Below are 12690 nucleotides of genomic sequence, written 5' to 3' on the forward strand. Positions count from 1 at the left end.
AAAACAAGCAAGAGTGAGGTTATGTTGCACTGTCCCAAAGTGTCACAATAACGAGTCGACAATGCGAGAAGAGCCGACACTCATTTCATCTCATCATTCGGATCTAACGATACTAGAGATTTGATAGTGTCGAATCGATACTAGCGAGAGCCAAAGTTATCATTTCACCCCTGATTAAAAAAATACACTCCAGTCCCGGCTCCCGGGATTATGCACATTTTCAGAACCGAAAAAAGCGCGCGAAATGGCTTTATGCATCGAGAAAATTTGCATAACCGCAGGGCCTTTCTTTTTAATGAATCGGCCGTAGAATACATTTCACGCGGAGTAAAAGTGTAGTCAGAACAAAAAGATTCAACTGTTTAAAAGATTATCGATATTTAAGCATTTACCTATTCAGTCAATGTACCAGAATTACTTGAGATAGAATGTTCATATTTTGGGATTAGTTTCCTACAGATTATAGATGAATTTTTTGAAAAAAAATTTTTTTTTATCTATTATGGGGGCGCGGGGATTCGCCCTCCAACACACGTCTTAACGGTCACTGAATTTAAATTCTGTGCATTAATTCATTACAAACTCAATTGCTTTAGATAGAGTAATTATCTAAGAAAACAAATTGGCAACTAGAATTCAAATCAGGAAAGAGGAAAGAGGCCAATTTTAACAAATTCGACGGGATGTCGAATTTTCCGTCCGCCATTTTGAGCAAAAATTTTGCATGACCTTCCGCGAAGCAAGAAAACAATAATAAAATGTATTTTCGTCTCTATCGAACTATTTTTCCCAAGTAACTGAAAGACTAAAGATACTAAAAGTCCATTTCCGACAGTAATTCGAGTATCAGTTGCCCAGGAATAAATCATCTAAAATCACTCAATTTGCGTATTATGTATAATACCATGGTAAGGAATGGGTTAAATATTATAATAAGAGCTTGTGCTACTTTATCACTAGGAAAAAAAACAATAACACCTGAAGTTATGAAAAATCTCTCTCAATTTTTCGTTTGAACATCAATTTCGAGGTTAAAAAACAATCTGAGAGAAAAGCTGTTCATAGACGAAAATGTAGCTCATTAAATTCTCTATCAAATCCACAAAACAAATTGTTAAGGACAGTTTCAGTTTTCGAGATATTTTTGATCTAAGTTGCTAAAAAGTTCGATTGATTCTATGATTTATACAGTATGTATGCGATAGATACGAATGAGTAAAAAAGAACACGTCGCATTAATTGCATTTTATTAGATAGACTAAATAAATTTCAATATTTAGACGTAACTGCCAACAGGTGTTCTCTACCTAATTGGTGTTCCTTCTAACCTACTTAATTTTTATTTTTAGCTTTCACACACACCAATCCAGCTAAAAAAAACACTGGGTTATATGGATTATCGAGAAAAATCAATTTGTATATAGAAGATTAGAAGTTTAGTGGTCTTTCACTTTAACTTGAAACCCGAATGTATTGAGATCAGCCCAAGAGAGAGATCACGGTAAGTAACGTGACTGAAGCCAGCAGAACGAATCATCCTCACAAATTCATCCTTATGCGGAAAAAGTTGAATACTCTCTACCAGATACTTATATATATCCGTCTGCCCGGTTAGGAGTTGTCCCATTGCGGGAATTACTGTTAAGGAAAGCGTGTTGAAGATTTTCTGAAGAGTTTCATTGGTCAGATGACTGAATTCCAGGCATAGAAATCTTCCTCCCGGAGCCAGAACACGATAAGCCTCACTTAGAACTTTATCGATGTGAGAGCAGTATTTTATCCCAAAGCCCATTGTGTAAGCTGTAAAGGTATTGTCCTCAAATTGAAGATTCTCAGCGTCTGCACACACCCAGTCTACCACACAATTAGCTTTGTCCCTGTAAGGTAACCTGAAAAGTTCAGAACTATTACTCAAGATTACTCCTTCTCAATGAAGAGTTATGAGGGTCAGAAATGGTGTAGGTACAGCTGAATTGAAGGGAATAGAAGTCTTAAAAATTGAAGCTTTCGAAATAGAATTCAAAGTTTCAGTATTCGAAAGTAAATTTCAAAGACATAAGGCAGTATCTCCCCTTATGTCTTCTTGGTATTCTAAGTTTCTGACCTTTCTATTTTCGCTTTCCCCGCATTGAGCATATGTTGATTTATGTCACTAATTGTAAGATGAGTTTGCTTTTTGTTCACTGACTGAGTATTGGAGAGGTAGTTCAGGAGTCTGACGGCAATCTCTCCCGTACCTCCAGCCATGTCCAGGAGCTTTGAACCAGGTTTTGGTCCAAGTTCTTCAACAAAGATATTTCTCCACATCCGATGAAGACCCTGATAGCACATCATTCATAAAATCATAGGACTGGGAAATATCCTCAAACACTTTAAGAGATTTCTTGTTTTTCTCTTCCTTAGAAACTATTTGATATCCAAAGTGTGTTAAGTTGTCAGCTCTATTTTCGCCATCTGGTGAATGCTTCGATTGTAGAACTAATGGCATTTGAGTCCTTAGACACCTAACTCTTGATTTCACTGCAATCCCATGAGTGTTTTTGGCTAAAAGTGTAATTTTTGAAAACATTTCTATACCCTTGAAAAATCTATTTCAGAAATCCCTAACTAAACTTCTTCAGTCGAATGTGACTTTATATCACGTTTTATAACACTACATTAACTCTTTACAGCTCTCTTATGAATCTTGTAGATCTCTGAGCAAAAATATTTCAAGTCTGCAATATAGTGTAGTTTCCCTTTCCACATATTATCTTTAAAATAATTTTAAAAAAGACCTTCAAATGTTTATTAGCGATAAACATAGTGTTTATCATTTTACTGGTTGTATATTTTATTCATATAGGGTGAAATAACCACTTCTGGAAAAAAAAACCATTATATGTACAGTAAGTCAAATTTTAGTTACTTAGATCTACACTCAGCTCTTTGTTATCCGGCACTTTGGTTTAATTTTTCTAAGCATTCAGTTTATTCAGTGTAAATTAAAATATGTTCTCATTTTGTCAAAGTCTATTTATATTATTAATTGATATGTTATACAAAATAAAACAAAAACACACCATGAAAAAAATCTATTATTCTTAGACAGACAATAAATACACGCAGCACAAACTATAAAAACCGATGGATAGATTCAAGCAATATAAATATCATATACCATTGGTCCTAAAATTTAATGATGGACTACTTAAAACTTTTTAACATATTTACCACTCTTTATAACCACTTCTCTAATTTACTTCATATAATAATGAAAAAAATATATATAAAAATATGATTTTCAGTACAAAGTGACGAGAAGCGGTAATGCCACAAAATTTCATCAAATAACATTTCAATAAGAAAAAATGACTTTCATTATTTTAACAAGAAAATAAAAATAACTACGTTCTGCGCTTAATAGCTACTATAAAGTATTCAGATGTAATTAATAGATGTGAGTGACTTTTTATTGGGTGTACAAAAAAGTTCTCGCTGTTTTCTTTTGTGAAAATTCAAGTTTTATTAAAGAAAATTAGAAAATATTATTTTATTCAAAATATTGTCCATATTATATATATTATGGATAGATATGTACATAATTATCATTTGTCATTTATCATTTGTCACTTGTCATTATAAACTTTGTGAAGAAATATGTTGTTTACACTTTTCCAAGACAAAATAGTAGGCTATCGCTAATTCGCCTCTTTTAAATTCGGACTACTTTTAAATTCGAACAGCAAGTTAATTTGAAAAAGTTCATCGATATTTTTTTTTAAGTTTTCTAATGAAGCAAATACAGTTGAACTCTCAAATCTGAATCTCTTAAATTCGAACGACGCGACGTTTGGATTCAAAATGTCAATTGTGGGGTTATGTTAAAAAATTCTTATTCTGGATGAATGAAAATAATTTTTATGTGCTTCTTCCTGAATGTTTACATACATTATGATCGTGTAAATTGAAAAGGAAGTATGTTACCACTAAGACTTGTGAAAAAGGACGGGAATTTAATTCAAAGTACAATTTAATATATAAATTTCGTTGGTTTTGAAAAAAATTGTTCGAATTTGGGGGGTGAGAAATGTTAAAAATAACCCCCGAGCGTTCGAATTTAGAAGACTCTACTGTATGCTCAATTTTGCCATGCTTCGTCTTAATTATGATGTGATTTAGCATTATTAAGAGGTTTTGATGAAATTTACCATAAATATGAGTACGTAAAATTAATATGAGTATGTAGCTAAAAGGATCATTACGACATGGTTACAAATACCGTCAGTACGTACAGACTTTGACAGCATCATCTATCGGTGAACTTATTTGTACCCTTCAGAGGCATGACGTTTCCTATGTTTCCCATATGTTTTTGGATATAATTGTGGAATGAATTATCAAAAAAAATACAACTACAAAATAAAAGTCAATTTAATATAGAATGGGCAACCGAAAACCCCAAATTGGCAACCTACATAGTTTCGGAGATATCTCGTGAAATGTCTACGAAAACAGGAAAAAAGTTACACTAAAATTGGTCGCATTCTTCAAAGCTAATGTCATCCCCCTGGTACCCTTAATAATTTTTGGCAATTGTTTTTATCGTTTTTACCTCAATTAATTGAATGTTAAAATTATACGGTAAATATATCACGTAATTAAATATCCCATGTTTCGACCACTCGTTAAAAATTATTGCGCGCAACTCGTCTAATGGGCTTTGGCGCTCTTTTTCATTATACGACTTCAAGTATTCAAATTTTCATTCATGTTTGTTCACCCAACGGTTTTAAGAAGTCTGACGAAGAGTTATCTTAAAATATTAAGTTGTTTAATTTTGCGCTATTGACGAAGCAAGACACTTACCTGTACATTCAATATTTGCTGTCGCATTTTAATTTCCTGCTTTTTTGGGAGGAACAAAATCTTTTCTCCACTCGAAATTTCGGCATCTTGCGCAATCGCGTTGGAAGAATAAACATTGATATTAATTGATTTCACATGGAATTCCACTGAATCTGCCTATTTACAATTGAGTGACAATTTTTCTCGATATTTTGTGGCAATATCTTCAGTGCACGCCTCAGTTTAATTTGCCTTATTTTTCGAGGTTAGCACGCTGCAAAAGACAAGTAAATATTTGCTCAATTTTTGCTTCATATTAATGAGAATATCATGGTAAGAATTCAATCACTAAAGATATTGCAGAGAAATGATAATTGAAGTATTTTGCAACAGTTGCAGATGACACAATAATCCATGTTAATGGGCAAATAAATGACAACAATTTCAGAGAAGAGTTGCAGTAGAAGTTCGCAGTTTTTAATACGTTTTCGGTTTCTTATAGGGAGTTTTATTTATGATTTTTTTGTAGGGAAACAATTTGATCTTTTCCTTATTTGAGATTTTATGATTTCATAAGACAAATTTAGAAAATCTCATTATACAATTGTTTTAATAATTATTCCACATTACCTTTCAGATTTAAGAATGTTCTGGTCATTTCTTGGGCTGATAAGTATTCCATTTTGTAGATTTGTAAAATTGTAAAACTCATTTGTAAATTGTCAATCCTTCCTAAAGGTTCAAAATTAAATAATTATTCAAAAAACATTGCTCTCTTTGAGTTAGAGAAGTTAAAATTTTTCAAAATAAAATTATGAAAATAGGAGCAGGTGGGGCTACATTAATATACGATTTTTTCGTACAGATAGAGGAAAGTGGGGCAAGTCAGGTATAAACTGGAAGTTGAATAAAGAACTGTTTTACACACAAATTGAGAAATAAACACCAAAACCTTGTTGGGCTTAGGGTTAATAAAAACCCAGATAAGCTTATGGTAGCTGAGATTCTTTACAGGTGAAGATTGGTTCTTCACAGGTGATTGAAGGTTTATTTTGTACAAATTATACTCAATCAGGGGCCTCTCAACATTTCATTTTTCCATATGTTTTTGCATAGAGGCACTGAAAACTGTTGGCAAGTTTTTTCCTAAAGAGAATTGACTTATAAGTCTGATATATTTCGAAATTGTGCATTAAAAGCTATCTAAAAATACATATTTTATAAAGCTCGCCAAAATAATACAAGAACTACGAGGAAATTTGTTTAAGTCGTGATGCAATATCTGCAAAATTTTTACAAAGAAAAGTGAAAAATATCTTCACTTTTTATTAGGCTTGATGGGCCCCTGACTCAATGAAAAATTGCATTTGGTGGCTAATTCTACCTCGGTTTCCCCTATAATTTCTAAAATATGAAAAAAAAACCAAAAATTGATAGAAAGGACAATGGGCAAAACGGTCCAATCTTTCGCCACGAATGAGACCTATACCATCGAATAGGTATTGGTAAAGGTAACAACTTTTGATCCGGTACCAACGCCAAAAATATTTAGAAAAAACACTAAAGCATAAAACATATGTATAAGAATTTAATGATTTTTTTTGCAAAACTCCTTTTATACAATAACGGTTAATCGTATATTGGTCCTTTTTAGATTAATTTATAAATAAGGACTCTAAGAAAATTTTATTGGAACAAACCATATCTTTATCTCTTCATTTTCCCTGCAATTTTCCAAATCTTCCTTATAAATCTTTTACAATCCTTCAAATTCATAAAAAAAGATTGTATCTAGAGAAATGTCTCTTATGCAGTGATATTCTGATTGAAAAAAGAGTTAAAACCTCTAAAGATCGAAGAGTCCTAAAAGATACCGTTATTTAAATACTTTGAGTAATAAATTCAGAGGAAAAGATGTTTTAATTTATACTCAGAACCTTTTGATAAATTTTTTTAGTAACGGTACCTTTACAACCCTATGAACTTCAGCAATCCTAGCTCCTTTTTTAAGGAGAATATTTCTCTAAGACGACAAAACGATGCAATCGAGGCAATCATTTTAACGGAATTATGGAATATTCGAGGATATTTGAGGAAAATCTTGATACAAGAAAAATGGAGGGATATGTATACGGTTTCTTTTAGGAAAATGTTCCTTGAGTTCAGTTTTCTTTTAGAAAACGTTCTTTGGCGTCAACAACTTACGATATGGTGTCTACAAACTAGAAGCAATTTTCGTCAAAAATTGCCTTTTTTAAAAAAAATCTGATGTTTCTGCCTACAAGAATAGGGGAAATTTTCTTTAAAAATTCATTTTTTAAAGAAATTTCTCATAGTGTGTAGAGGCCATTAAATTAAAAAAAAAGCAAGTTTCATAAAAATAGTTCTACCAATTTCTTTTAAGATGTCTCAAACAGTTGACGTGATGGACTATAAGTTTCTTCGGGTGATATGTTCAAGATACACCAAGGACTCCGAAAATACCTGTGATTTCCCATTTAACGAAAAAAAAGTTTCGTTTTGTTGCCCTGTAATGTGCGATGGCATAAAAACATAGCTAATTTGTATGGGAGCTACCAGATGGAGCAATCAGAGGAAAAATTTGAAAACATTTGTTTAAAGCTTAAGTCATCGACTTTGACCCAGATTTTATTAAGATCGGTTAGACCGTTTTCGAGTAATAAATTGTCAAAATTGTGAATTTTGAGAAGGATATTGTTAATTTCCCAAGGACTGACAGTCCATTTTGACTTAGGTCTCGGTAATTTTTAAGTCATACACCAATACCTACAAAATGGACCTAGTCCCATTTCTGGCGAAGGGTTGGACCAGCTCCCATACATTTCTGCCCATTGTCCTTTGAGGAACAAAATAAGTGGCCGAAATTGCGAGCTGGCCGAAATTTGGTAGAGTTACCATACTTTTGTGTGCTGGACAGACCTACGCTTTATGTTACTCTACGCCAGAGGTGTGCAAGAAACCGTTAAAACCGAATTAACGTCAAAATAAGTTTGTTATAGTAGTGTTTTGACCATTGACGTACATGTTTCATTTGACGTTAATTCGGTTTCAACGGTTTCTTGCACACCTTTGCTCTACGCCTTACTACCCGTCAAATCACTGCTCTACCTGCCGATTTACTCGGATGTTTTTTGAATTGTAACGGTATATTCTAGTACATTTAGAGAAAATCTACAGATTCTCGGCAGAATTTCTGCATAAAAAATCTGCATTGTCTCCATTTTCTCAGCAAAAATATTGTTGATTTATTGAGAAACTGCAGCAGTTACAAAGAAAATGGTATGCTCTGCTTAACAAGCATTACCGATTAAACATTTTAGATGAGTAAAAAGATTCAAGACAAAAATACTAATTTCTTAAAAATCGCCAATCGAATGATACAAAAACACGAAATTTAGGTCGACACTTTGTTTAAAGTTTTCACTTCACTATTCTCTACTTATAACACGGCGTCGCAGAATTCTTTATTTTATATAAACACTGTGATTTTACCAATAATAACTCTATTGAATTTTGCAAACAAATATTCCATCTTTTCTGACACAGCTATCTGGAAAGTCTGAAATGTAGAAAAATCTGCAGAAAATCGGCAAAATATCTACAGAAATTCGTTAGAGTGTGCACCAGGATTCGTCAGAAAATCTGCAAAAAATTCTGACGAATTTTGTCCCAAGCCCAAATAAAATTCGTAGGAATATCTACAGATTTCTCGGCAGATTTTCAGCAGAGGTGTAGATATTTTCTGCAGAAATCTTAAATTATATCTTACGAAATTATTTGACGGGTAGTTTCCCATACTAAGTCGTCTCTCGGCTAAAGCCGTAGGGGAAACTGGGGCACCACCAAACATGGGGTAGTACCAAACACTGAGATTTTTTAATCAGATATTCGACTTCAGAGGACAAGACTTATAGAAATTTATAGACGCTATAGGGATAGAGGAATTTTCGGTCTAATAGGTTGTAGCAGATTGTGAACGGAAAAATAGACCTTTATTGACTTTCTCTTTTTAATTCTTCACGACTAACGACTAAAGAGAAAAAGTCAAGAAAGGGCTATAGGGATGCTTGCTCACTGAAGAAATGATAGGGTTAGTCCAAGTTAGAAATAAAAGTTAGTGTTTGGTGCTACCCCGTGTTTGGTGGTGCCCCAGTTTCCCCTATGTCTGTTTAGATGAGAATTACAAAGCTCATCTAGATCCTTGCGCAAGATCATTTATTCTGGAATTATGAAACAGAGCTCATTCTTGTTATGCAGAACTTCTTCTGCAACTATTCTACCTTCACCTGCTAATTTGATTCGACAAATAAATTTGAATGATTTACTTGGATAGATTATTGGGTTAAATGTTGGAATTTCTGCCATGGTTAATTTGTCTTTGAGGCGGAGGAGCTGGATGGTTAAGAAAAAAAAAGCGCAAAGATCACCGTGTCCAGAAAACAGGGTCATGGTCGTTTACCACGTTCTCCACAAAGATGCAGTTTGCAAGAAGAGGAGGTCAATGGTTTTTTTTTGTGAAATATACCTTTATCACACAAAATTCCATATTATCGTCATCATGCAAATTAACTGTTGCAATCTGTGGCAATTGACGATGTCTCATCTCTCACGAGGCATGGATTATCCAACTCATAATTCTTCATTTGACATCATATTTCGGTTATATCTCTCTTTTCCTTTTTTTTATTAAATAAGCAAAATGCGGCATTTTCTGCTTGTTTAATGTGGGCTCGATAGTCAGAAAAATTACCAGAAATTCAAGTTTTCACTTTCCCTTTCCCAAAAAAGAGCTCCGTACAATTCGCAAAAGAAATAAAAACGATTGTAAGAGAAGAATCACATCCAAGACATTTTGGTGACTGGACAAGCTCTTTGTGTGGCCGAAAGGATTCAAGTGGTGAAAGAATATAAAGAGATAATGGCAAAAAGCAGCATAAGATATAGTGACTTTCGGAGTCGCAAACTTGCATCATTGTACCATGTTTTATATACATTTTACGTTGAATTGATTAACATCATTGCCCAATCGTTAAGATGTTAAAAATATTGAATCACTGTGAAATTTCTTGAGGTGGACAAGATTTCGTGGTCAGGAATACCCAAAATCCGTTGAGTAATCATCTCTGTTTGGGTCATTGTTCTCTCCGGCGGGCATTTTTTTTTTTTAAATCGCATCCGAAATCATCTTCCCAAAAAGAGCCATCAGTCTCTCGAGATGGGGTCAACGGTGCCTGGCCACGCGCCACTTGACCTCATCATCCACTAATTTCCTCTTCCGAAGTCGCATCCACCAGCTCCTCCAGATGACCATTTACAACCGGCGGCAGAAGGTTAACCACACGAAAGGTGCCCGCACCAAAAGATGATCTTTTTCCGATCAACCAAGCACAAAAAAAGCTGCTCCAATCTCACATTTCACAAGATATCAACCTCCTCTAAATGCTAAGCTCTCGTCAGCTCTCTCAAAACTGGGACACACAATAAAATTATTTATTTTTTTCCTCCCAAAGAGACTCAATATATTGCATAAGAAATGGCTCTTTCTGAGAAACGAGATATTTCCGAAAAAGTTTGCATGCAAATCACCAAATAATTTATAAGCTGGTGTATTTTTTTTCATTAACAAAATCGCATATCAATTTGATTTGCCAATTTGACCCTCAGCCTTGAGACAAAACACATACGCATTTTATGGTTATAACAAGATTGGTCTCAAAAGAGTGCAAGAAATCCATCCAGTTTGAAATGCATCTCTTCGTTGCATTTGTGCGATTTTACAAATCGTGATCTAGCAATTTGTGTCTGCATTTAAAATTTGGGTTCTTTAGCAAACTTGCAGCGTCGTATATTCTATCATTTTTGCGTTTTAGTGGAACTGGGGCAGTAGTTAACATGGGGTAGGGGAAGGCTTTCAGGTTTCGTACACGCTCTGGCTTCGAAAATTTCATATTTTTCCCATGTTCTAATAAACAGGAACCTATCGACATTTCATTTTTCCATACATTTTAGCATAGAGGCACTGAAGACTATTGCCAAGTTTTTTCCTAAAGAGAATTGACTTATCAGTCTGATATATTTCCAAATCATACATAAAAAGCTATTTACAAATACATATTTCATAATGTTCGCCGAAATAAGACGAGAACTACGAACAGATTTGTTTGAGTCGCGGTGCAATATCTGCAACATTTTTAGAAGGAAAACTGAAAAATAGCTTCACTTTTTATTAGGCTTGATGGGCCTCTGTAATAAATAAATCTGCCGTGTTTTTTTTTCAGGCAATGAGTTACTTAAGACTGGCTATTAAAATATTATATAATTGTTATTAGGTTAGCATTATTAAAGAAATATTGGATGAATATGAAGCGTTCGTAGCTAGAGTGTGTGCGAAACATCAAACTGAAAGCCTTCCCCAAAGTTTAGGGTAAGTGTGCCAAATTCCGGCCAGCTTGCAATTTCGGCCATATTTTTCGTTCTTTGAATTTCCATGAATTTTTAGTTTTTGGATACTCAAGAGATTGTACACTGTAAAAAAATAACAGAAAATGTCGCTTCGACGCGCAAGATGATTTGAAAAAGATATTTAAAGAATTCTGGAAGGGCAAGTAACTATGGGAATGAAGGTGGCCGAAATAGGCCACCAATGCTATGTCTACATTTTTATTCATTTTAAAATGTATTAAGAATGATTTTAGAGAAAATAAAGATGATAAAATGTCTGCAAGGTTCAAAGCAATATTCCTTATAAAAGAGTAACAAAAATATTCAATTTTTTTAAAAAAAATATTACATTTCAAACTTGAGATTTTGTCGCTTGCATGCAACTATGCTGAAATTTGGTACACTTACCCTAAACACTGCAATTTTTTAATTCGATATTAGACCAGGAGGATGAGACCTACATGAATTCATTGATTCTATGAAAAAGTTCGACCTCTGAAAAATAGTTTTCAGAGTAAAAAAAACAAGATTTTTGAACAAAAATACTTATCGGTTTATAACCGGTTCATTACCAGTTCGCAATCAATTTGAACGGATTTATATAAATCATTTAAAACATTTTCCAAAATATCTTAGGAGTAATATTGCAGCGAGCACCAAATGCTAACAGATTTAAATTCAGCTGAAAACATGTATTTTAAGCTGAATTCTGCTAACCTTAAAATGACACTCACCTGGCAGTGTCATTTCCGTATATTTGATTAGCATTTTTTTATTCAAGAAGTGCTGCATATTTTTGCTGATCGACTCAACAAAAATATACTGAAACGCTACTTTTTTCAGCTAGCTCATTGAGATAATTAAATTTCGCATAAAAATCACTTATCAGATATTATTAGAACCGATTGGAACCGGTTCAGACTTGTCAGAAATTCCAAGACGTTTCCAATAAGCCCCCAGAAAAGCTTACAACGCTTTTTCGATCAATCCCAAAAGTCATGGTTTTGGGAGGGAAGGGGAAATAAAGTACATGTTAATGGTTCTACCTAGGATCGACTTATGGGGGATCCTCCGAAGGTGTCAAGTCTCTATCTCTAATCGTTTGGCCTGTAGGCATGGTAACAGCCAGACAGACAGACGGACATACAGCGTGACAGAGAAATCATCAACGGCTCCATTCCATACTATTCTAAGTACAGTAGAGTCTCGCTATAGTCCATATTTGGTTGAAATTTGACACTTGGGTCGCACTATAGTCCATGTAATTTTTTAAAATTATCAACGATTTTTAGTATTGAAATTGCCCGACGGCTTCCACTTTCTTTGCGATTGTGGTACTTGTCCTTGCTCTCTTCATTGTGGATCACAGTTATCACAACTACTTAATAGAGTTTGCCAAAA

The 12690-nt window shown here is 33.9% G+C and overlaps 1 protein-coding gene across 1 annotated transcript; it reads right to left on the bottom strand.

The window, feature by feature from the left end:
• Positions 1–1371: 1371 nt before the first annotated feature.
• LOC129800733 (2-methoxy-6-polyprenyl-1,4-benzoquinol methylase, mitochondrial-like) lies at positions 1372–5423 on the bottom strand. The gene is made up of 3 exons (XM_055845343.1): positions 4849–5423; positions 2105–2544; positions 1372–1889 (listed from the first exon to the last, which is right to left on the bottom strand). The coding sequence occupies exons 2-3, from the start codon at positions 2332–2334 to the stop codon at positions 1448–1450; spliced, it is 672 nt and encodes a 223-aa protein (XP_055701318.1). The 5' UTR covers positions 2335–2544; positions 4849–5423; the 3' UTR covers positions 1372–1447.
• Between the last annotated feature and the right edge of the window lie 7267 nt (positions 5424–12690).

The sequence above is a fragment of the Phlebotomus papatasi genome, chromosome 2, assembly GCF_024763615.1.
Source record: "Phlebotomus papatasi isolate M1 chromosome 2, Ppap_2.1, whole genome shotgun sequence".
Taxonomy (NCBI): Eukaryota; Metazoa; Arthropoda; class Insecta; order Diptera; family Psychodidae; genus Phlebotomus; species Phlebotomus papatasi.